The sequence below is a fragment of the Perca fluviatilis genome, chromosome 3 (assembly GCF_010015445.1).
Source record: "Perca fluviatilis chromosome 3, GENO_Pfluv_1.0, whole genome shotgun sequence".
Classification (NCBI taxonomy): Eukaryota; Metazoa; Chordata; class Actinopteri; order Perciformes; family Percidae; genus Perca; species Perca fluviatilis.
In genome coordinates, this window is record NC_053114.1 from 23,708,442 (window position 1) to 23,733,784 (window position 25,343).

Sequence of the window (25,343 nt, forward strand, 5' to 3'; positions counted from 1 at the left end):
TCGGCATGGACTAAAACTACATGACATCATCACACCACGTGTGAAGTCATTGCAGAGATATTTAAAAAAAAAAAAACACCAAGTAAAAATTAAAGTAAACAGCAGTACGATGATTGATGGAATCCATCTAATTAGTTGATCAATATAAGATTTAGGACAGGCCGGTCGAGCCGTGAGTGGTCTGGTCTGAGAGCATGTGTTCTGACCGCACTCTCCATTTAATCTAAACTGACAAGATGAGTGAAGCAGCTGAGGAGCCACAGCCTCTATTGACAGCTGGGAGTAAAGGGCTGCATCAAATCGACAAACAGCCCAGTGGAGCGTTGCATTGAGTCCCAGAATAATAAAATAATGCTTTAATCACACGGTTTGCAACTGGACAGTCATCACATCACAAGATACTGTCAAACTCATGATGCTATTACATAATGACTTAAATATCACCTCACAAAAAACAGCTTAATTCTTCACTGAAGAGGATTCTCTCTGAGCTTCTTCTACAACCTGTGATGTGTGTAAAGACCTAAATAAGCTGGTATCTAGACATTATACTTTTATTGTCCTTAGTAACCAAGGCATTGTAACTGGAAAGGATTTTTTTATGTCACATTTCAATGATGTGAGTAACAAACAAAATCTGAGTGACACATATCTCAAAACCTGGGCAAGCTTTTTACACACACATGCTGCACAAAATAAATTGTACATTTGTTTTGATAATGGCAGCTACTGTTTTAATCACCATGCTGCACGTGCTAAAACAAGTGCAGCTTCTGTTTATTCATTCACATTTCATTTTTTTTCTTCATCCAGCTCTCTGCATCAAAACATGCTTAAGTTTTACAAGAGCACAATAAAATATTACTGAGCAGAAAATAATCGCTAAAGAAACGCAAAGGAAAGCAAAGCTCCACGAGTGACACCAAAGGGACACAAATTACTTTATCAAAATAGAAATCTATATGTATCTAAGATCAATAAAACGCCAATTCACAAAATCCCAAAGACCAAAACACTCAATGAACATTTGTTGGCCATCTCTCTATTCACATTAATATTCTGATCCAGCACCGAAAGCTAAAATGAATTCATAGTGTCTCAGTATTCCTGACAACCACAACTGCATTTACTTAATTCATTTTCAACAGATACAAAGACTGTTCATCAAAATGATGACAATTTTCAACCAAGTACGAGTATATAAGAGTACATGTGTGCGTCTGTGTGGGTCTGTGTGCGTTTGTGTCTTAAAACCTGTTAAAACCTGACCACTCAAGACAAAAAGGTGCAACTTGTGATTTGGAAAACATGATTCCCCTGCAACAATCAGATAAGATATGCCAAAACCAAAAGTCTTTATTATGTCCTATATATGAGATTCCTATCAGGAAAAGTTACTTCCTGGCTTTCTAATCTCAAGACAGCACAAATTACATGGCTCGATTAGAAAATCTCATTCTGTTTATATAGTCAAACTTCAAGAAATGCCCAAAAAACAGGAGCCGATATGTACTCAGGCACAGGAGTGCTTTGAACTAAACGCTAATGTTAGCATGCTAACATGCTCACAATGACAATGTTTAGCAGATTTACTGTAACGTTACATTCACCATCTTAGTTTAGTGTGTTAGCATGCTAATATTTGCTAATACAAAGTACAGCTGATGGGAATGCCATTAGTTTTCCCAACCGATGTTGAGATATTTCACAGGATAAGTGAAAACTTTGAACTACAGGTGGCGCTAAATGAATAATTAGGGGATCATCAAAGTTAGTAGGATTCATCCTCTCGGGACCATACATTTTTGCACATTTCATGCTAATCACACCAATATTTGTTGATTATTTTTGGTTTAAAAGAAAGACAGATTAACATTGCCATCCCTCAAGCTCAGTTAAAAAGCAAGATGTACAAAACACACGTTCAAGCCTTTGATTCGAAACACAGAATCTGCTGCCTTATAACAAACACCAAGAATACTGTCTTAAACCGGCTTTGTTACAGCACAGTCTGTAGGTTGGAGATGTTGGCAGGGTTACTTTTAGTGCAACTGTAAACAAAATCAACATTCATCGTCTTCCACACGACCAGGAGGCCAGGCAAGTGAAAAGAAGATAAGTAAATCCTTCTCTGGAGAGAAGAGGAAATGTCTTAGTGGTGCAGAAAGAAAGAGACAGAAAGCATTAAAATCTATGTGATGTAACGTGAATTTGTAAATTATGCCTGCAATAACTCCTGATGGATTTACATATTCACATATTTAGTTTTAATGTCATTTTTCTCCCTGACAGGAAATGAGAAGGGACAGGAGAGGCAGTTTGTGTATTTGTGTATGTGTGTTTGGACACTTGGATCACTTCCGAGCCTGAATGCATGGAAATGTGAGGCAAACGGTAATTCGTTCTGCATGTCAGCTGCTGACAGCTGGAGAGGCCCTTTGGCTCGCTTGGCCACTTCGCTTCATTCATTGGACAAACACGGCAGGGCAGCGTGACTCACCGCCAACAGGTAAACCTGCTGGTAATGTTGCCGAACGAAGCAGAGGGGAGGCAACTGTATGGTGTATGAAGGGCCGAGCTACGCAGCCTCAGAATCTGCACCACTCATTGTTCGAACTCTGCGTCACTAATAATGACATCTAGAGGAAATGACTGGGCTGGCTGCTTGTGTGCCCAACTAAAGAGTTACAACAGGGGTGTGGGATGATTGCAAACCTAGGGTTGGATGCGAGAACAAGCAAGAAATTTGTGGGATTAGTCTCTGTTGGCCAGGCAAGTGTGTATGTGTATGTGTATGTGTGTGTGTGTTATATTATGCTGTCAAACACACAATTCTTAACATCAAAGCTGTAAAACATGTTTTTGTGCAGAGTGTGGAAAATCCGGATGAGCGAGACAGATCCATTGATATGCACAACACTGAAGTGGGATATACTGTATATTTGTGTGTATGTGTGTGCATGCGTGCGTGCGTGCATGCGTGCGTGCACGTGTGCGTTGTGGGGGCTCTACAGTGATTGCTCTGTGTAGGAAGTAAAGATTACGCCTTCTCTTGCTGTGACTGTGATGAAATACCACAATGCCAGTCATACAGAGCACACAACGCCTATACAGTACATAAACACACTCAAATAGTACTAGACACACGAGTGCAGATGGGTTGAGGATTTCTTGTCACCTTTCTTATTAGCTCAGTTCACCAACACGGCAGGTAGCTCAACATAAAGGCGTCAAGGTTCAATGCTAAACTACATTTACATGCTAAAAGAATCATATTGTCGAGAAGCTGATTTACTTCTGGTGACAGGGACACTTGTCTGCAGGATATAAGAGGTTCATATAAAAGTTGAACAAAGATACACACTGCACTGAAGCATTTGTAGGAGATGTTCAGGATAATGGCCTCCTTTCACACACTCACACACGGAGCCGGAGAGTAAGAACACTCTCCTTCTCTATACACTACTACGTTTTGGTTTAAAATCGAATATCTTTTGCAACGTTTAAGCCTTGCGTCCACACTACTCCGGCGTTTCCAAGCTACTTAAAACAAAGACATTTGGAAACACTGTTTCACTGTTTTCACTGTTTTTGCTTTGTAGTCTGGACTGGCACAAACTAAGACCTTTGGAAACGCCAACACACGTCAGTCAGTCTTATCGGTTAGGTAGGCTTACAGTAACAGTTTCACCTCGTTGTCGGTCCAAGCAAATAAAAATCCCTGGTCTTACTTTTCACCATTTTCAACCGCAGAGTAATGTCGGACAATCTGCTGCCTGTTTCCGCCAGCACGGGCATGCTCAATTTATGCAAATAGTCATGTGATTTGCGTTGTCAGACGTGTCAATATGGATGGAGATGTGTAACCAGTAATGATCTTCTCTGACAGATGTTTCACCTCTGCAGCTGTACATTTGGTGTTTGTCCATGTGTGCTAGGAACTTGTATGTGCACAACATAAATAATAAAATATGTACAGTCAGGACACAACAATGCATTAGGTTTTGGTGCACAAAGATAACAGAAGGTAGGATGCTGCACAACAGGCTGACAGACCTCAAATCAGCCTGAGGCACTGATGAAGAATGTGCACTGACCTTTGCTCTCTGACCTCTGGGGTTACTTACCATTCCCCTGTAACTATACACTCCCACACATCCAGGCACAAACACATGTCCTCTCTCTCCCCCTCTGTCTTATTTCTCTCTTTCATACAAAAATGTCTATCCATTGACACGTAATGTTTCCATCACTGCATTTTGAAAAGCTGGACACACACACACACACACACACACACACACACACACACACACACACACACACACACACACACACACACACACCTTGTGCCACAGACCTCCCCTCACCCATGCAATCTGCCCCGCTGCCTCTATAATTAATGGGGCAGCCCTGCCCCGGGTCTCTGGCAGGAAATCAGAGATGTGTGCATTCATAAATATTTACGGAAACCACCATGAAAATTTCACATGTAAAAGAAAAACACAACATCTCAACCAGAACATATCCCTCTGTACACAGAGGAAGGAGCAGGTGTGTGTGTGTGTGTGTGTGTGTGTGTGTGTGTGTGTGTGTGTGTGTGTGTGTGTGTGTGTGTGTGTGTGTGTGTGAGAGAGATCACATTACAACAGAGGGCTCTGAATCCTCACAACTACTTGGCTAAGATTGGCTCCAAAATGTATTCAAAAACCTATTTTCACATTTTTTTTCATGGCAATGACACACGGATGAGTTCAGCTCCCTACCTGAGACTAAAGAACTGGACTTCTTTGAAGTTTTGAAAAAAAAAAATAAAAAAATCAATTTATATATTACTTAAATAGCCTACCAGTGACCATATCCAGCATGTTATGACAGTTTTGATCTCCTATGTTCTATAGAACTTCAGACCAATTTTACAGACAGGTGACAAATTATCCTGCAGTAGCCTATTTTATGTATGCTAATGAATACAAACCTATTGACATGCTGTTAGTGTCTCAATAGTACCCTATCATGCTTTTAGGAATAGGCTAGCCTACTACACCATTTACTTCTTTAGGAAATGAAAACTTCCATCATGTTTGATTCATGCCACCAAAAACAACCAGCATTGTGTAATTGTTGTACTCACAGAGAAACCTGCCCAGAAGGGACACGAGTGCCGGACTCTGGGTGATGTGGTCAGAGCCAGAGCCGCGAAGCTGACGGCCAGGATGAGACACCCCAGGACCATCTGAGAGACTCCCAGAGCCAGCATGATCCTCGTCCGGGTCCGGTACTCTCTGAGCCGGGACAGGCTGCGGGACAGCGACGCGGGGCTCAGGGACCCCGGGCCGCCGATGCCGCTGCTGCCGCCGCGGTGCAGCGCGTTCACCGGCATTGTCACTGAAGGGTACGACAAACACAGCAGCAGATAAAGGATACTAACATCCACAAACAGCAGAGTCGTTGTGTTTGCGCCTACACTGCGCTGGTAAACGGCGTAAAACTCGAGGTCAGTGTCCGGTGTGGATGATCTCCATCAATTAAGATGCTTGGAGTCGCTCCAATTAGAGATGCGCTGCGGCGGATGGGAGGAGGAAGGTGAGGAAAGAGCGGAGTGGACGAGGCACCAGATGTTTACCATAACACACACAGAAAGTATATTTAAATACACAAAACAAACCACTGGCGTTCTCGGCGACTGTTCCGGCAACGAGCCCATTCCTTTAAAAAGTCAAAACGCAAAAAGGCAAAAAGAAAAAAAAACAAAAAAAAAAACGCATCATCCTGCTGTTAACCAGCCTTTGCACCATTGTCGTGCTGTCATGCTCGCCTCTGCAGGCTCTCCAACTACTCAAAAAGCGAGAGATGAAGCCTGGTTAAGACGTGTGTAGAAAAAAAAAGAAAAAAAAAGAAAAAAAAAAGGTGCAGTCCTTGAAGATTAAACAGAGAAAAATGTTGAAATCACGCAGAATTTTCTCGGGGGGTTTTGATGTCTGAATATCCGCAGTTGTGAGCGAGCAGCGTTTCAGATGCACGCCGTTTATTGGAGATGTGCCACTCTGCGCGTCTTCATGGCGGCGAGCTGCACACACAGTCTGTTTTACTACGAGAGTGGAGGAGGGGAGGTGGGCTCTTTACTATCAGGCAACATCAAAAAACCTGCGCGTGATTTGTTACTCGCTGCCGGTGATGTGGTGGTGAATGAAACGTGGATTACCATGAGCATATATTAGCCTACCAAGAAACGACAGTTTCCTCATGAGATCAAGATCATGTAGACTGTATAAAAAAATAAATAAATAAAATAAAAGATCAATTTTATACATGTCATTGATCAGTATTCAGAAAAAAAATCAGTTTTAAGTTAGGTGGGTTTACCTTTTTATAAAACAAAGTGACTATTAACCTGAGCTCCAGCCGCAGCATCAGGACATCATCGACTGCACTGGCATCGAACGCAGGCTCTGTATCATCATGCTGGCTGTAAGGTAACGGGGCTGGCAGGTAGCCTAGTATGCGACATACCTGCTAAGAGTTTAGCCTAAAGAGCGCCATAGACTAAGCTGCACATTATTACATAATTAGTCATCTTTAGAACATTATGGAGCCTGATTCGGGTTTGTCTAACCCAGTGGTTCCCATCATTTCTGGCTTTACTCAAGTACCATTTTGAGGTAGACTAGTACTTTGCGCGAGTATTTCCATTTTATGCTACTTTATGCTTCTTCCCCCATTACATTTGAAGGCCAATATATTGTACTTTTTATTAATACAAAATATAAATCAACTGATAAAGTATGTTATTATAGACTAAGCTACCCAGCAGAATATTAGCTGGTAAAGACGGAGCTAATATTCTGCTGGGTAGCTTAGTCTATAATAATATACTTTATTAGTTGATTTATATTTTGTATTAATCAATATATTGGCCTTCAAATGTAATGTAATGTAAATAACATTTGGAATGCTGGATTTATACTTGTAACAGTATTTTTTACAAGTATTACTACTTGTACTTAAGTAAAAGATCAAAGTTCTTATTCTTCTTGTGACCTAATAAAAGGACTCAAAGTCTAATCGTACACATGAGTTTTGAGCAGTTTATCCGAGGAGGAATTTTTCTTTTTCAGATTTCATTTAAAGGATATTTAAAGGCTTGAAGAGGTGAAAGTATCCAGTAGGGAATAAAGAGTAAGAGAAAAGAGTTTCCTTTCTTTCTAATCATATGTGAATAAGGATACTCTTCTCTAACATATTCTGCTCTTCTCTCCTCAGCAAATGCTTTTTTTTACCACATGCAGGCCATAGGAACGAAAACTTGAAATACATTAAAATCAGAGCTGAAGGACTTTTGTATTTTTGACCTTGTGTAGCTCTAATTCTGAGCTCACCTGCACCATCTAGCTGTGACACCTGAGCCATGGTGCTTTGATGTCCATTAATGAAATGATAACATGACACTCCAAGATCCAATAGGCAGCAAATTAATTGATTAGTTAAATGACAAAATTAATCTGCAGTAATTTTTAATAACTGAGCCATTTTTCAAAAGAAATGCCCCAAAATTGACCAATTTGCAGTTTTTTCTTTGTCTTGTGTGACAGTAAACTGAACATCTTTGAGTTTTGGACTAACAATCAATTTGAAGGTAGCTCTGGCAAATTATTTTGCATTTTTCACTATTTGATGAGACGATCGATCAAATGAATTTAAGAACATAACATTTGAAATTAAGTGATCGGTCACTGCAGTCTGACAGAAATTATGTATAATAACAAAGCCAAAAAAAGGTTGTGATCAGCAGAGATGAAAATGAAAGAAAACAGCAATCACAATCATAAAAAAACCTTCTTTACTTTAAAAATGATTTTATTTATTAATACAGTGGTATACTTAAAATTGTGTTGCAGAGGAGAAAAAAAAGTCAGCCACACGTGAAGAGCTAATATCCAATTAAAGCCGTGTTATATCTAAAAATAAAATGGTACTGGTGTGCCATACATCATATATTGTCTATTAGTACAAAAATACATTTAAGGGCACACAATACAGCATCCAGTATCACAAATCAGTGAGGGGGACACTTTAAGAGCACACCCTTTTTAAAAGAACATGTTTTAAATATGTTTTAGCCCAAGCACTTTCCTGATCCTTAAAGAGCCATTAAAAGACCTTTTTTGTGACCATAAGATAGTGTGAATATATTGGTAGAAAAGATGTGATGTATTATTGTTAGGTTACAAGTTCCAAGGCTCGAGGCTATATCCAGAATACAAAGATAACCACGCTCACTTCTTCCACTTTTTAAAACGTGTTTTCTCTAAGTTTTATACAAAAAAGAAAGACATACAAAAAGTTCATTTACAAACAAAAGAAACAAGGCAATATGATAGCTTTATTTACAGCCACTTCTTTTTTTTTTTTTTTTTTTTAAGTAATGCATAGCAGATAAAAGAAGAGCATATCTTTGTTATCCTTTTTAAAACTGTTATTGTGTGCTAAACCCAAGTTCATTTATACAGTGGGTTCACAGAAAATGGCAAAACAAATGACATTATACCATAATTTATCATAACTTATTTTGTTTTTCTTAATGAAAAGTGAATAATCTGCAGATAAGGCATCACTGCTTATTTGTGTGAGCGCAAGAGTGCACAGTGAGAAACGAAGAGAGAGAGAGAGAGAGAGAGAGAGAGAGAGAGAGAGAGAGAGAGAGAGAGAGAGAGAGAGAGAGAGAGAGAGAGAGAGAGAGAGAGAGAGAGAGAGAGAGAGAGAGGAACTGAGAAGGCTATTGGACCTGAGTAAAGAACATGCATAGATCTCCCTCAGGCTGGAAGGAGAGATGTAGTACTCTGTAAGAAATTAAGCTACAAGAGATCACTGTAGGAAAAGGAAGAATAAAGGAAGGAAGAACATCTCTAAAAAGTGTGCTGCTTGGGTTCATATCCAGCTCATGTTTTGCCAACTCCTTCAACTTGTCACCATCCTTGGTTTAATCTTTCCTCACGTCTGTCTCAAACCTTCATTGAAATTCCCTCAATGTGGAAACAAATGTGAAGATACATGTTTGTATTCAGTCACTTGAACTGAAAAAATAACAAGATGTTGACTTGTAATTGAATTCACGAGTAAAACTTTTAGTAAATCTTCTCTATACTACCATATATACCGAATGCATATATAGCATAAATATACCAACACAGATTTTTGAAGCATGTGGCTGCCTCAAAAGCCATCCATCCATCTACTGTATATTCATGTAAAAATTACATTTAACATTACCTTGTATATAGTGTCAATCCTCAGTGGCATGGGGCATGCATCCATAGTTTCAGTTCACATCAAAACTTCAAATTGGGGAAAAAGTTTAAATAACAGCTTGTAACGATCATCAGTGTCTCGCCTTCATCTATGGGTGCAGTAAACAGCACTGACTGGATCTTCTTCATACTCCATTATGTGGTGTGTGTGGAGTGCATCTGTCAGTGTGTGTGTGTGTGTGTGTGTGTGTGTGTGTGTGTGTGTGTGTGTGTGTGTGTGTGTGTATAAATGTAAGTGTTTATGTGTCCATCCTCTTCATTTTATCCCCTATGGTTCCACATTCAGTAACATCACACTTGCTGGTCGTCCTTAAAAGTGGTCAATGAGCACAGAAACGCAGTTGGCTCCCACCAGGTAGTTGGGGTCTCCGGGAAGAGACTTGTTCTGCCAGCTTTTTGGGTCACCTGCAGTCAGACAGATGGGGGAGGGGTAGTAGTGAGTGAGTGATTTTTTTTTAACGTAAAATTCAAGCTGCAATGCATTTCATGAGCACTCTTCTCTTGCAAAGTCCTCTTCACACCACAGAATCTACAACAAATTCATTTCTAACATTATAAACAGTGCCAACTGCAGAGCTTGACTGGATCTATAGTCTGTGATTCATGTTAAGTAATAGCACGTGGGTCTGGGGCCTATAAATGCAAGTAAAATCTATTTAATATTTTTTATAGAATGTCCTCAGCCTCTTGCTGGCTGCAAATAAAACCTCAGTCACTCCGAGGTCTGAGTGTAATTGCAATTATAAACATATGGGTCTGTGCCAAGAGGAAAGTTCCAGTAATCAATCAGAGTAAGCAGAGCCAGCTTGGCAGAGGCCCATCGATACAGGATACACTAACTGTACACGTGACAATATAAATACAGCCTCCTCAGTGACATCCACTGTCAATCTTTAAACTGTCAATCTTGTGCTAAAATCTGGGTGATATGGAGGAGAGAGATGTGACTAGGGGACCATCTTCTGTTCAGGTATGCAACATGAAATCTATACACACTACTCAAGATACATTATTTCAAGTTCTAAGGATCAATGTTTTGCCACTCTGCCTTCTTAGCAGTGTGTTGGGTTGAACATTAAGCTCAAATTATTGGGTTCTCATAATTGATTTCCTTTTCGGCTGGTCCCCAGCGAAATAAAAGGGCTATAAAAAGCATTCCAACTCAGAGAACCTCTTGGAGGAACATCATTTGGGCTGGCCGCTGGTGGGGCCTTTGCTTGAGCTATTTTGGATGGTGACTCAAGGTGAGCATAAAACAACCCACTGCGAGCCAGCCTTCACATTCTTCTCTGCTAGACAGTGAACGTAGCCTAGACACTAATGAAGAGCCAGTTATTTTTTTTTATCCTAAAGGAGGCAGTGTGCCACTTGCCCACTTATCAAAACAATAACAGAAGTCAGTTCTTTTACAGAGCTTAACTGTATCACAGTGGTTCTGCTTTCAGCCTGTAAGTTAACATCATCAATCATCTACAGAATGGGATCTGCGGATTATTTTACAGTTGTCAGCAATGATCCAGAATAGACTGTTTTTCTGCTTGTGCTGGAGATGTGTTAACATTCTGAATTACATTTTTTTTTAAATGTCTGTGATTCTGTGTGGCCCTGAGAATAACACAGCATACATAGAAGAGCGGCAGTAAGATGCAGACAGTTATGTAGGAGGAAAAAGGAGAAGCAAGGAAGCAAAGTGAGAAGAAAACCAGAGAAGGGACAGGAGGAGGCCAGAGAGTGGCCTTGCTTTACAATAAGAGGATTACGACACAGCTCCAATAATCCTCCCACAATTCAGCAGGACAACGGAGTGAGCTCACATCTCATTCAGCCCTCTAAGTCTCATCCTTAAAATGAGGCTAATTAACAGCTAATCCTGACCACTGAGAAAATTACTAGTGTTTTTGAAGATGTGAGAGGGACAGTGTTAAGAAAAGGAGGAATTCGTTCCTTTCTTTTTTTTAACTCTTAGCAACTCAATGTCTCTATGAGCCTTGGTTATTTCTCAAATGTTTGTTTGCTCAATCACACAATTGATTAAATTATGACCTACTTAAAGTAGTTTGTCTTGGTTTTGATTTCCAAAAACATGATTTGGAAAACAATCTTCCTTTATCTCATGTCTGTTTTACATGTAAATACATTGCTGATCAATTTCAATGCTAAATATAAATATGGACTTCACAAACAGTATTCTGTTTTGTGGTTTTACTTGGGACTTTTTACAGGAACTTCTTTATTAGGTGGTAGAGTAAATGATCAATTGCCATCATCAAAATAACCATTTACTGATGGAGGATCTAGGATTATCTGAGGGGATTAGTCCAAATCACCTCATGCAGCCCCTGGAAGCTGTGAATGGTTTATCTATTTGATTACTTCTAATTCCCTGTTGTTCCCAGATCCAATTTCACATCCAGACTCATTTTAGTAAACAAACTGAAGCCAATCTGAAAGACAGTAATTCATTTTTCTTGCCGACTGAAAGCTACCTTGAATAAGAACACTTAGCAAGCAGGGAGCTAAATTTAGAGGATTTTTTTTTTTTTGCGGGATGAAGACAGGATTCATTGGTTATGACAGTGTCCCAATTTCCGGAGAAATCTATAAAAGCTGTTCTTCAGGTCAGGATTTGGGTGGCTATGTGAGAAAAAACACTCAGAGCAGAGCAGCATGCACTATACTTCTACCTGATCAAATTAAATTATTATACAGCCAAGCATCTGGTGCATGAATGTTAAATGAAAAAAGAGAAACTTGTTGTATGAAACTAAAATGACTCAGAGGTAAAAACCAAGAGAGAAATACTACAATTTCAGCATGTAAAATCAGGAGAGACTTTGATCTGAACACCAAATAAAGAAAAAGAGTGATACAGTGAATAAGAGATTGAGAGGGTGAGTTAACTAGGATGAATGATGAAAATGAATCAACCAAAGCAATAAATTATGAGAGAAGAAAAACAGATTTTACCCCTAGATTTATTCTCAGACATGGTGAGAGTGACCAAAATATCTTTAAAAGATTTTCTCAACTGATTTCCAATAAAGAGAACCAAAACTAGGGGTAAAAACAGTGACCCACAACCCTCAAATTGTCACACAGCCAGCCCAAATGACCCCGGAAGAACATTGAGAGCACAGCATACCCGACGAGGAGTCGGAGGATTTTAGAGCAAAAGACCAACCATCAGGGGTCATAGACGCACAGTGAGGTAAGCGCAGCTCCACAGGCTTCGAAAACTTGAGGCCATGAGGTCCACACATCACCAGAGGGCTGAGCAGAGTCTCTCCTGTAAACACAAACACAGAATTCAGGACAACGTAAACGCTCTGCTAGCTGTTAGTCGTCACAATTCTACTTTAGATCCATCGCATCTCCCCAACGGACAACGTGCACAATTACACTTTAAAATACTGGATTCATAAAGCATCCCAATAATTTAGAAAACCCCCTGGCTGCTTCATCCCTCCATCTTTGATAGGTTACCTTTCTCCTTGTCGAGTGGTGGTAGGATGCTGTTGTCTCTGCAGACTTTGAAGTAGATCTCCTGCTCCACACTTTCAGGGATGGCACCCTGTGGGATAATTATGCTGACACCTGTCTCGATGGAGCTCAGGACGCCACCATTAGAGTTGAATATACCTCGAGCAGTTGCAACCACCGTGTGGCCCTCATCCTCATCCTCATCATCATCCAGGGCACTGGGGCTGAAGGGACAGATACCTTTACTTTCACACTCGCATATTCAACAGGATACTTTAAATTTAATCTCTAGTCAGACTGAGTTTGTTACCTCACAGGGATGGCCTTGGGAACAGCGTTGATGTTGTTGTGCTGGTGTTTGGAGCGGTGGTCCATAGTGCGAGTGAAAGTATCCAGACCACTGTCATGGTCTGTGTTCATGGGCTGCGGGGGAATCTGAGGCTTCACTGGGCTGGGGCTCTGGCCCTGTTCCAAAAAAAGAGAGGTTAAAGTAGGTAGACCGTAGCAGTGAGGCTTAGCTTAAGCTATTTATGTAACCATCACCAACAACCCCCCCCAAATAAAAATCATTTAACCGGAACCTATTAACGAGAAATGTTTTCACAATAACAGCTTATTGATTTGGTACCAAATTGAAGGGCTACCCTTACATTCATAGAATCATTTATTATGTCCTTTATATGATTTTGATTCAATGAAAATTTAAATTATGAATACCAACTTTTACCTTCTAACAGGCAATTTAGAGTCCCTTCGTTTAGACACAACAGGCTTAAGAACTCTTTTATACATCAGTCTATCCTGTTGCTAAACCAAAATCTGTTTGCTGCCAATTAAGATCTGGATCAGAGGATATCATTAAACATTTCTTTGCCATGGCTGTTGATATGTTGATATCATCTTTGTACTATAGGTGTAATTGTTGTCAAGCTCTGTGTGTATTTTTCTTTTTATTTCTTCTTTTGAGCAGAGGTGCTCAGGAAAGCAAAATGAATTTCGGTGTGAACTGACAATAAAGTTGTATCGTATCATATATATAGTGCTACACTAAAACAACCATTGGCCAAAAATCTGCTTACCTTTGAAGCAGTCTCAGGCTTGTCATTGGGCAGAAGGTTGTGGTTGAACTTAGGACTGTCGAACATGCGCGCAAACGGCTTGGCAGACATAGTGTAGGGCTTGGGCGCGTAGCGGTTGTAGCTGGTTGCTGGTGGAGCTGCTTTTGGAGGATGTACACTAGTGCCATTAACCGGAGACTTCTCAGGGAAACTCTTGTGAGGCAGGAAGTTGGTCTGGACAGTGTCGTCTCGGCCCGGAGCTTTGGCTGTGGAAGAGCCATGAGGGTCAGCCAAAGAGCTCTACAGTATGTGTCATTGTATGCATGTTTTTATTTGCATGAAATTATGTACATTTTGACATACACAGCAGGCCACATCTCTCAGTAGACAAAGTACAGGGTGATACAGTACATACAGTATATGAATCTTCACGTGATTACAATCTTGTATAAGATAAAATCCTGACTACAATTTGGTTTTCCTTTGATAGAAGACAGTCAATTTTTACCTTCAGGTGCAGGTTTGGGCAGTGTGGCTGGTGGCAGAGAAGGCGTCACCTGGGGAACTGGTTCATATTTTTTCTCCACTGGACTTGGTTTCTCCACCGACTCCGTCCTATATCACAAGACCAAAATCATCAATTCAAGATTCACAGTAAAAATGACCAAAAAACCATAATGGATGTTAAAGATAGATGAAAGGAAAGTTGAAAAAGACGCATTAATCTAATCTAAGAGGACTTTTCTTTTTATTGAACCTTTATTTATCCAGACAAGTCGATTGAGAACAAATTCTCAATTCAAAAAAGATGTTTCATAAGGACATTATATGCTTAGCGGTGTGGATGATGAGCATCACCTTGTGTAGTTGTTAGTTGTTTGTGCTTGTGGCTGGGGTTTGTTGGGACCGGCCTGGAGCCTATCAAAGTAAGACAGCTGTTTCCTGTAGTAGTCCTCGTCCTCATCAGGGTCATAATGGTTGGAGCGCACAATGTCATCAGCTACCTTGGACTGAGGCTGAGGCGGCTGAGGCTGCTGAGGCCCTGGGGCTCTGGGTGGGTGTGATAAAACAGTCAAACAGGTAATATAAGGCAGAGAAGGTGAGAGCAGAGCAGGAGAAGAAAAATTTACGATGACAAATGGCCAAAATAAAGGTGCTTGAGCAAATTGGTCAATGATGTGATAATAAAGTGACTAATTACACAATTTAAGTCCAGAAGTCAGTAACAGCAGCATAAGCATAGGCTCACCTAAAGGTCTTCTCTTGATCCAGGTTGCTCAGAGAATTTGCTTTAGGGATTACTCCACCTGCTTTCAAAGGTAAATCGGCTGCCTGTAATAGCAAAAGCAATGAATCTTATCAGTAGCAAAAAAAATTATGTTCACTCCCAAAGTGCATGTTTCTCTGTAAGTTGAAAAGCAAATGTACAAATTTAGTACACCAGTAACTACTGTAACTCCATTATGTATTATACCTGCAAAGCCAAACAGTTTACCTTGTTTCCAGAAGAATCCGCTGTATCTCTGGCTCTATCCACGGACACAGAGCGTTTGTTCTCAAACATCTTGACCCTTGTCAGGACTGACTGTGGCCGCATGGCAGGGTCATCCGGTTGCTCATCTCTGGTAGGGAAAGGCTTTGAAGCATCTGCAGGGGAAGGTGAGGGTGCCTCTGCTTTGGGAGGTGGTGTGGGGCTAGTTTCAGAGTTCACAGGAACAGGGTCATGCTGCTGAGGTTTGTAACTCTTTTGTTGCGGCGTTGGTCCCTGGTTGTAGGCAGGCCGCTGAGCAGCAGGTTCTGGGGAGTGGGCAGCTGAGGGGTACGTGCTCAGGTGAGAATCTTGGTCGTAGTGCAGGTCAGGCCCTGGAGGTGGAGGATCATCATAACGGACAGGCCCTGTCGGTTTACCGTAGCGAGGCCGTCCGTTGAATCCCTGATGAGGTGGTGGCTCGTCATAGCGGAGAGGAGGGGTGTACTGGGAGTCCGGGCCGTCGCCGTATGGCAAACGGGGATCGTAGCCCTGGGAATTGGCAGTAGACAGCGTTTGGCTGTAGGGGTTCCACTGTTGTTGGTCGTACTGAGGCACACTGTTCTCGTAGGGCGGGTTAGAGTCATAGTTTCGGTACTTTGGTTCTGGGTAACCACCTCCGCTGCTGACTCCACTGCTGCTGACATCATACCGACTAGGTGGGTGGTCATAATCTCTGTATGGCTGCTGGTCAGGGTGATATCCCTGTTGAGGGTTGTAAGTCACAGGCTTCATACTGTGACCGATTCTCCCAGTGTTGTCTGTGCTGTATGGATCCTTCTGAAACATCTACCAAAGAAATACATAACAAAGAATAAGGTTTACAACTGCACAGGATCCACTAATATACTGTACAGCCATTAAATGTGTAATATGTAACATACAAAAGTCAGTTAAAGGATGACAAAAGAAGAATATTAAAACAAGTCCGTGAAATTAATTGCGGAAGAAGAAACAAGAAGGGAAAGACCTGAAATAGAGAAACTGAGAGGGAGGGGTTACTGGTCAGATTACATAACTCGATTAAATAGAAATTGCAGCACAGCCAAACACTCATTGCAGCTTAAAAACATCACAATGTACCACTGCAGCGCCAAATGAACACTGAAATTAAATTAACAATGACTAACAAAGTTGTTAAAAAAACAAAGAAACAAAACAATGGGATGCATTTTTCTTGTCTATACTGACAGAATGTGAAAATTGTATGTAGAAACTAATGTAAACTACTTACTGAAGGCCTATCGATAATTTGACTACCGGTAATAGTAATTTCTTCACACATAATGTGTGCACTGCCGCATTCACAAGGAAAAATGTCACCCACTGTCTTGGTACAATTATAAAGGCAACTTAGACATCCACAATAATTAACATTACAAGCACATACCCATTGTACAAAAAATATTTAAAATCCTGATAATTGAGAAGTAACCATTAATTATCCATCCAAATCTGCAGAATTTTTTGTTTTGGTGGTCTTTGTTACTTGACCATGGCTACATTTCAAACGCAGGATAAAAATTAAAATGGGTGGAAAATGAATGGCTACTTTTACAAAAAAAAAAGATCCATTCAATTTGCACTGATAAATACAGCAATAAGAGATCTGCTTCTAGTGGTTACCAGAGAATGAGGCAAACATGTTGCAGCCATGCAAAGAGGATAAGCAACAGTGAGAGCTGCAGGATTTCCATTGCGCTTCTATATCACCTCCAAGCCCACTGTTGTTTACCAGCACTTGCTCGCACGTGAGCGCGCACACACACACACACACACACACACACACACACACACACACACACACACACACACACACACACACACACACACACACACACACACACACTCTCTGTCTCTTCTGGGCAGCACTGTGGTCAGCAGACATGCAGGGCGGAAGGAGAGAGAAAGAAGCGTGGCAGCAGAAGGTAGGTAGGTAGGTAGACAGGCAGGCAGCAGCAGCAATACAGGAGGCCAGCCGGGTCAGACCGAGCTGAGCTGAGCCAGATCACGGAGCGTCCAGTGACAGTCAGATGTATACCTTTGGTTCTGAACTGGCCAGTCCAGACTGTAGAGGTTCTGGTGTGACGCTCTGAGGTGCTAGCTCAGGGGTGGGCCTCCTAAGTGAGCCAGCCTCTGGGTTGGGGCTTGGCTGGCTGTGAGCTGCAGGAGCCTCGTCAAGGCTCAGACCCCCTACAGTTTTTACAGTAACGTCGACAGCAGGGGGCACTGTCTCAGCCAGGGGCTCAGGCTGCTGGGGGATGCTAGGGACGGCAGCGGCCTCTGCTTTCTGTGAAGTGGTTCAGAAATGTTTAATAACACGCGCTGACACTACGGTGCAGTACTAACAACGGTCTGCTCCTCACTTGCCTACAGCTTACATGGATTCAAACAGCCAATCACCCACCTCCACATTTAACAGTAGCTGTGGATCAACCAATGTCATGTGAGAGTTAGGAATTAGCAGCAGGACAAGTTTTCATTGTTAGAGTATACTAATTTGAGTTTAATTCTACGGTTACTTACAATACAGTTTCTTTTTCCCTCTTTTAATGTTCCTTAACATATCATGAGACGACAAACGTTTAGATTTGGGTGTTACAATGGCCAATCGCGTGTTGATAAATACATTTCACAGGTATACTGGATTAACACTGGCATTTCCAACATGCACATAATACTTTCTTGTGTCGTATCGTCACAGTCCTGATCACAGGTAAAACAAAGGTAGGAAGTGCACATAGGTGAGTACTGGTACAGACACTTAGACAAACATAAGTTTCTTATCCCAGTGACATCAGCAACAGTCACACCAATAAGACAGCTTGTGGTAATACAGAGTACAAGAGTAACAGTAAAACTGATCAAGTTTTTGTCCTTTTCAAAAATAAAAAACACACGCTCACAAACATCAACCAACAATCATATATAGGCAAATAGATAAAATAAATAATACCATAAATATAGATAAATATATATATTATATATAATATTTATATATTGCGATAAATACCTGACCACAGAAGTTTTCACTTTCCCACTGATATTGTTTAGTAACAGTAGATAGACAGAATAACTGCAAAAATAACAAAGTGCCCTCAATAGCGCCTCCAGAAAACCCTTCTAACGCAAACCACGTCCTCCAGACAACAGGGAAGACGTGCACCTCTCAGAAACGCTACCTGCTGCGGCACTGGTGCCTTGAATCCAGCCGGGTCAATGCGGTTCAGGGGGTCCGGCTGCACTGTGTGCTGGAAGCTAGCGTAGCCAGGGGGCTCCTGGATGACAGGCGGGTCCTCGCGGACAGGCTCAGACGAGCGGGTGATGGCAGGCTCCGTGGGTGGACCCACGTCATCATTCAGCGTTTCATCCAGCTCCTGGTCAGTATAGGCTCCACCCTCTGTGTCCGTGTCCTCGTAGTCGGAGGTGTGGCGGCTGTCAGTGCTGTACATAGAATACTCACTGCCTGGCGCCGACAGGTAGGACAGGCGGTCGTCGTGGATGTCCAGGTCATCCTCAGCTGCCCCGTCAGCCTGGGAAACAAAAGGTAAAGAGGGAGTGAGAAAAGATCATTACCGATCTACATGTTTGTTTGTTTGTTTGTTTGTTTGTGTGTTGTGTGTGTGTCTTACTTTGCCCTCTGAAACCCACACCAGCTGGTTCTGCTGCTGCTGGATTGTCTCTTTTAGTGCTCCAAACCAACCATCATTCATGTTGTTTAAGTTAATAGTCGCTGAATACACAGAGAGGAAAGGGCAGAAGAGAAGAAAATGAGTACCAACATTTTTTTTTTTCAATTAACAATTGAATGAAAAACCATAGCATCATAATACCAATTTCCTTTTAGACATGCACTTGAATCCATAAATGCCTTGCTGCTTTTACATGATTGGTATCATGTCTGTAAAGGACTCATTTTAAAGTTGCTCTTTCCCACTTAGGACCAAGTTAATATTGTCTAAGAGTGAATAAAAGCAGTCACAATGACAGTTAAGGAACAAGTATCTTGTTTTTGAAAAAAAATGTGCAAACTAATCACAACCGACTAGGAAGTGATACTTTAAATGCAAATTTAGGAAACTGCTCTCCATCAATCTCAAGAAGGAGATAACAAGGCAGCTTAGAGGTAACTTCCCGCATTGCCTAGTCCCATGTGCCAGATTCTAAACATAAAAATATTACAGCGATATCCTTTTCCCAGTTTTATTTACAGTAATTATAGTAGAACATGATTATGAGGCTTGATTCTAAGAATAACTTAGAGGTACAGATGCAGCTTGCTGTTTTATAGCTTTTTGGAAAGAAGATTATGTGAAGAATTTATGTGCGTGATGCAAAGACTGAATATGAGCCAAGAACACTCTCTAGGACAGATGGTCCTCAAGCATGGTCCCACCACACCCCTTGACAGAAAGAGTGCATGCTGAGAAAGGGTCCGGTGGGTGCTCTGGTGTGACGGCCAGTGCTGAACAAGCGTTTGTAAAGGATTCTGACAGAACAGAGCCAGGCACAACAAGTCCAGTGTACCCCAAGCCTCCAACACTGCGGCACTCAATTGTCAACTGCCTTTGAAAATGCATCTGCGCTCCCTTTAAAATCTCTGTCATTCCCCTCCCTTCATTTGGAGCCCCCATCTACTCCTCCCTCCTTCCCATTGGACTCACTGGTAAAGAGGTGGTGGTTGTTCTTTCGTAATTTGAGGGCTCGTTCAAAAAGCTTCCTGGCGCTCTTTCTAGACTCAGGGCAAAGGCGGGTCCTCATGGTCTTGACGCCCTGCTTTGTGTCTGGGTTGAGAAACACCACAATTGGATACCACTGAGCGTAGTTCAGACGGTCCACTGCATTAGGGGTGATGTCCAGCACTGCGTGCTTGTCCTTCATACACAGGAAACAAATAAAAACATAAATGTGTTGGAAATGTATTTATTTCAATAATATTTCCCCTTTTCAATTGTTTTGAAACAAAGGTCTATTAAAAAAAGAGCACTGTATGGCCAACACTATAATGATTTTTTTTGCACATATTGTGTGCAGCAGATCTTGAACCATTGTATAAAATCAGATTATCACTCTGGATTAGTTTCTCAAGTGAACCTGCCACAGTATAATTCACCACCTTGTTGAAGTTCAGGCAACTAATAGAATTAAAGAATGAAGTACACCAGAGGGCAGCAGTGAGCTGTGCATATCATCGTGGCTCGCAGCCATCTTTTCATTACCATTACAAATCAGTCAAAATATGTTTATATTTCTACCTTTTGTCTGTATATCTAAATGTGTGTGTACATCTCTAGTTTCTCACCCGGTCAATGATCTGTTTGATGGTGTGAAGGCGAATGATGCCGGTGCTTTTCTGGTCGGTTCCTGCATCCCTAGGTTCACTCTCTATGGAAGACAAATGGACAGAGTTACCGCATCACATCAACACAAGAGACAAGCAACAATAAAACCAGTCTGTGCCCCAATTAGACATCCTTATAGCGTGCAGTTGTCGACTCCAATAAATAGAGCTGTATCTCCGTACAGGAGAGGACAAGTGTACGCTTACGAAAACAGCTAGATAGTAAATGAGGATAGCAGCCAATTCATGCAATAGTCATTAGGTATTTTGGGTAGGTTTAGGGAAATTAAATTCAGTGTTTAATGAATGTGTGAGTGCAACTGCATGTAACAGTATACATTATGGTGCAGGAAATGTGTTATGCGAGATACACTGACATGAAATATGCACATACCAGAGCATGAGGGTCTTTTTGGGATTAATGAGAATACAGTGTCATTGTAAGCCTCAGGGATTTAAGCAAGGATGTGTAGAGGGGTTTATTATTTACATAAAGATAAGCAATGGTTTCCTGCCTAGACACACAAGGTTCAAATCAGGGCAGTCATCTGCCCAGGATGTAGCATAGCAATGACTCAAACACATCATAGGACGAGGTTTCATTTCTAACATTTCTAATAGGATCTACGATCTGAAAACACTGCTCTTAACCCAAAAACATTATAGGGAGAGCAGATAAATATAGCCATGCAAAGTCAAGATTTAAGCATATGCAGCAATGTTAAAAACGAAATGTTGGGATTCACTAATGTCTGTATCAATATCACATTTTAAAGACCAATTCTGGTATAAGGAAGTCTATCCATTGACACTTTGGGGCTTTATACCATCGCTGCTTTATGAAAAGTTTAAAAGACGGAAACACAGGCACACACACCACTGTCAGCTTTGTATAATACACAATGCTTTTGTAGAGTAACATCACAGGTGGAGGTTTTATTGTAGTCTAAATTGTAAGCCATAATGACCCCTTTTGATCAAATTTCATGATACACTTTTGGTCCAGTGCGTACATAAACCTGATATCCAAATATGTGGTGACAGTTTCCCGTATTCCTGTATGGATAATGTGTCTGAATGCACACAGTGTAGGGAGAGTATTTTTAGGAAATTAACGCTTAAATAGATGGTTAATTTTTCAGCTGACTGCTACTATTTCATCTCATTTCATAAATACTACATGCTGTGTATTGTTATGGTATTGTGGGCATTTGGCAAGAACATACACTAAGAACAATCCATTTAATTTTCATGGGCAAAGCTCCAGTTGGCCAGTTAATGCCGTGTTGATTTGCTGCATTTTTAGCATTAAGAATTAGTACAAAAAGCATAAAAATGGGTGTCAATCCCAAATAAACTCAACATTCCCAGTCTATTTGCTTATGATTTTGTTGAAAAGAAATGTGTCATGTGTCAGTTTTCATGGCATATTACTGTAACTGCACAGCTACACATGCTGCCTTGTTGTTGTCTTTCTACATGAGGCCATTAAGAGGGGAATACCACTGAATTTAACTATAAAATTACAACTGTATCTATTCAAGGATACTGTACATATATCAGCATTTAATGTCTTCCATGAACATGCAATATCACAATGACAAACAGCCTCTTAGAGACTTAGGTTTGGAAAAAAAAAAATGTAGAATGAAAAAACAAATTCATTATATTTAATGTAGACATCTTCCTAAGCGTGTTCAGATGATATGATCCATGCTAATGCTAAAGAGCTTTTGAAAAATCTTAAATAGATACATTTTCATTGATAACTATGTTATTTTGTTTTCCAGAGTCAAGTGCAATTTCAAGTCAAGTACAATATCAAGAGTAGATTTTCTTTCCACCAAGAAAATTACACAAAAATAAAAAAAGCTGTGTGTAAGTATGATATTGCTTTTCTTTTCAGTGTCAGGTCTTCTGTGATTTGTTTTGCAATTATGCTACTATATACTAAAACAATTGTTATTGCCAATTGTAATGACAAATGTGAATTTCTAAATCAAGTGCTATTCCCCCATGTTGTTTAAACATCTATAGGCCAGCTAGCCACCAAACACCAGTGTACAGAGTATCTGCCATTCACTGAATCAAATAAAACAAATAAAAGTTGATGCACTAAGTGACATACTTTCCCCTCCGTGTTGTTGCTGTGTTTCTGAAAAGAAAATACAGTTACACAAACATCACTGGAGTTACGCAAATCAACATCAAGGAATGGAATGACTTTTTATGTGGGTGTATACTGAATATGTGTGTGTGTGGTTGCACTGGCATGTGTGGTTGAGCACTTAAAGTAATTGAAATTCAATGCTGAGTAAAAACCACACACTAAAGAAGGTTGCAGTTTCATGAAGTAAGAGGCATAGGATAAGGACGGAAATTAATTAGGGTGTGCAGCTCCTCTTGGAGTGTAGGAATGAAAGATAAACAGATAAAAGGAAGAGAGAGCTTTAAATAAACAAAGGGAAATATCAGACAACTTGACTAACCTGACTAACATATACTAAAATACATTGGGAATATCTAGCAGCAGTTAAGCAGAATGCCATCTATTAGAAAATAAAATCAATGGAACATTATAATACATAATAAAATATAATAATGTTTTGAAGAAATTTGCTTAACATCCATTGAATAATAACTACTTGTTTGACTGTAAATTAAACATTTGATCAGCTAACAGCAGTGGTCTATTCCTACAGAAAAATACTGAAGACTAAAGGAAAAAACTACCAAAATATATAGTTTCTAACCTTCTGCAGATTACAACTACATGTATTCACCTACAATCTTTCAGTTTATAATTATTTTGTCATCCTCTCCTCCTAATCTGTGGCCATAACAAGTTAACATAATAACAATCATTTAACAAGTGGATATGAAATACTAAATCAAGTTAAATGTTTAATCCGATGCAGCATCAACAAGCTGCCGTTTGTCACTGCACTGTTACAAATCACTGACAAAATAATTCCCATACTTTGTTCAGAGATGATAAACTACAAATTTTGATATCTTTCCCTGTTAAACCAATCTTAAAACCAAGTTAAATGTAGACAAGCTGAAACTATCTTTAAAAATTCCCAGACTCAATAAGGTTTTTCACAGACGTGTAGAGCTACAGTATATTTGGAATTGAAAAGTGTAGGGTATGTAGTAGAGGTAGAGAGTGTGGTCTCCCATCAATGCAAGACATGCAGTTGGACACTACACAAAACTTGAACATTAGAAAAGAGGAAGATGGGTATTTATCACTTACTTGCTAGTTCAAAAACGTCTGGCTCTTCCCTGGCCAGTTTCTCTCTGGCCACATCTGCTATCGGCCCAAAGAGAACCACAGGCCTCAGGAACCCAGCTGTACAACAACAATACCATGTCATGGAGAGTACCAAAGGTAAGCATCATGTAACACTTACAACACAATACTAAAACTAAGATCATACATTTTTATCACATTATAATACCACAATTTACAAATTATTTACTTCGCAAGCATAGAATCAGACCACCACTTAGTAAATTCTTCCTACAAAAAGTATAAAGATATTTGGCAGTTGATTGTGGATACTGCCTTCGCCGATGCACTCTTACCTTCCCTCAGCACCACCCTCTCATAGGCAGGGAACTTGGTCTGAACTGGCTGGGCTGACAGGTCTTCCCTGCTCTTCCGCAAATTCCTCTTCGAGCTTCGCAATCCACGGAATCTCCAGAAGTCCGCTCTGTCGCCCCCTGGTGTTTTGGGGAGGGTGTACTGCACACTGGATAGCTGCTCAGCTCTGGACAGAGAAGAGGAGGAGTAAGGTCAGCTCTTAGGATTTCCGCCAAAACTACTTTTAGACAGTTCAGGTATTTAGCATTCAGCTTACGACTGTTTGGAGAGAAAAGCCTTGGTTATATACTGGTACTGTTACACCATTGTACAGAACTGAGTTAATAAATGGTTGTCATCTGATTATGGAGTACTTGCCATTATTCACCGACAAAAAAACCAAGCCTTATTTTGAAAACACTGACACACTTTCCATCATTACAAATTTGCAAACATGAATTTATGATAAAGGCCATCAAGGATACCGAATACTCGATTGTTGTTGGTTAATCACTGCATTCTACAGTTTGGTTTTTCTGTATAAATAAGGCTGATTAAACAGGGTTCTAATTTGCAATAATGACCGGTTCACTCTACATTATCCCTTAGATCGCTGCAAATAGGTCAATACATTTTATTAACATAGAAAAGGAAAACAACACAAACTGTGGTAAGCAGTAAGGTGATTTAGGCATTGGGCCAACGGGGAGGGGGGAAGAACTCATTCCTATTAGCTTTGAATAATAATGGTCTTACTTTGATGTATGTTTTTAAAATAATATTATTGAATTCTGAGTGTGATTTTAGGATTTTATGTTTTGAAAATCCAGGGAGGCAGGTTTATCTTGGCTGAGAAGCGGAGATATATTTCACATTGCTTAATGTAAGTGATATAAATGCATGCAGCATGTGGAAAGCTGTCTTTTCTGTCGGCTGGACAGTGAAGACTCTCTGTGTAAACACAGCCAGAGGCTGTCGAAGGCTGTGGACAGGCCTAGATAAAACAATGCTGTTGGCTGGATCATGATCTATACTACATATC

The 25,343-nt window shown here is 40.5% G+C and overlaps 2 protein-coding genes across 23 annotated transcripts in view; both read right to left on the reverse strand.

The window, feature by feature from the left end:
• fam189a1 (family with sequence similarity 189 member A1) overlaps positions 1–6,057 on the reverse strand; it is an 84,043-nt gene extending 77,986 nt beyond the window's left edge. Inside the window, exon 1 of one of the 2 annotated variants that reach the window (XM_039796218.1) lies at positions 5,132–6,057. In XM_039796218.1, coding sequence (XP_039652152.1) covers positions 5,132–5,380 — 249 coding nt within the window. In that variant the 5' untranslated portion in view covers positions 5,381–6,057. The remainder of the gene's footprint in view (positions 1–5,131) is intronic. The other variant, XM_039796219.1, reaches the window with a different exon arrangement.
• A 2,073-nt stretch (positions 6,058–8,130) lies between these two features.
• tjp1a (tight junction protein 1a) overlaps positions 8,131–25,343 on the reverse strand; it is a 120,663-nt gene continuing 103,450 nt past the window's right edge. For 9 of the 21 annotated variants that reach the window (XM_039796231.1, XM_039796230.1, XM_039796226.1 and 6 more), the window contains 17 exons: positions 24,304–24,488; positions 23,972–24,067; positions 22,841–22,867; positions 20,674–20,756; positions 20,036–20,246; positions 19,004–19,104; positions 18,554–18,904; positions 17,413–17,661; positions 15,339–16,160; positions 15,093–15,175; positions 14,702–14,893; positions 14,352–14,458; positions 13,865–14,109; positions 13,096–13,250; positions 12,789–13,009; positions 12,448–12,591; positions 9,616–9,710 (listed from right to left, as the gene is read on the reverse strand). In XM_039796231.1, coding sequence (XP_039652165.1) covers positions 9,616–9,710; positions 12,448–12,591; positions 12,789–13,009; positions 13,096–13,250; positions 13,865–14,109; positions 14,352–14,458; positions 14,702–14,893; positions 15,093–15,175; positions 15,339–16,160; positions 17,413–17,661; positions 18,554–18,904; positions 19,004–19,104; positions 20,036–20,246; positions 20,674–20,756; positions 22,841–22,867; positions 23,972–24,067; positions 24,304–24,488 — 3,367 coding nt within the window. Of the gene's footprint in view, positions 9,711–12,447; positions 12,592–12,788; positions 13,010–13,095; positions 13,251–13,864; positions 14,110–14,351; positions 14,459–14,701; positions 14,894–15,092; positions 15,176–15,338; positions 16,161–17,412; positions 17,662–18,553; positions 18,905–19,003; positions 19,105–20,035; positions 20,247–20,673; positions 20,757–22,840; positions 22,868–23,971; positions 24,068–24,303; positions 24,489–25,343 lie in introns of all 21 variants that reach the window. The other 12 variants (XM_039796229.1, XM_039796228.1, XM_039796222.1 and 9 more) reach the window with 8 other exon arrangements.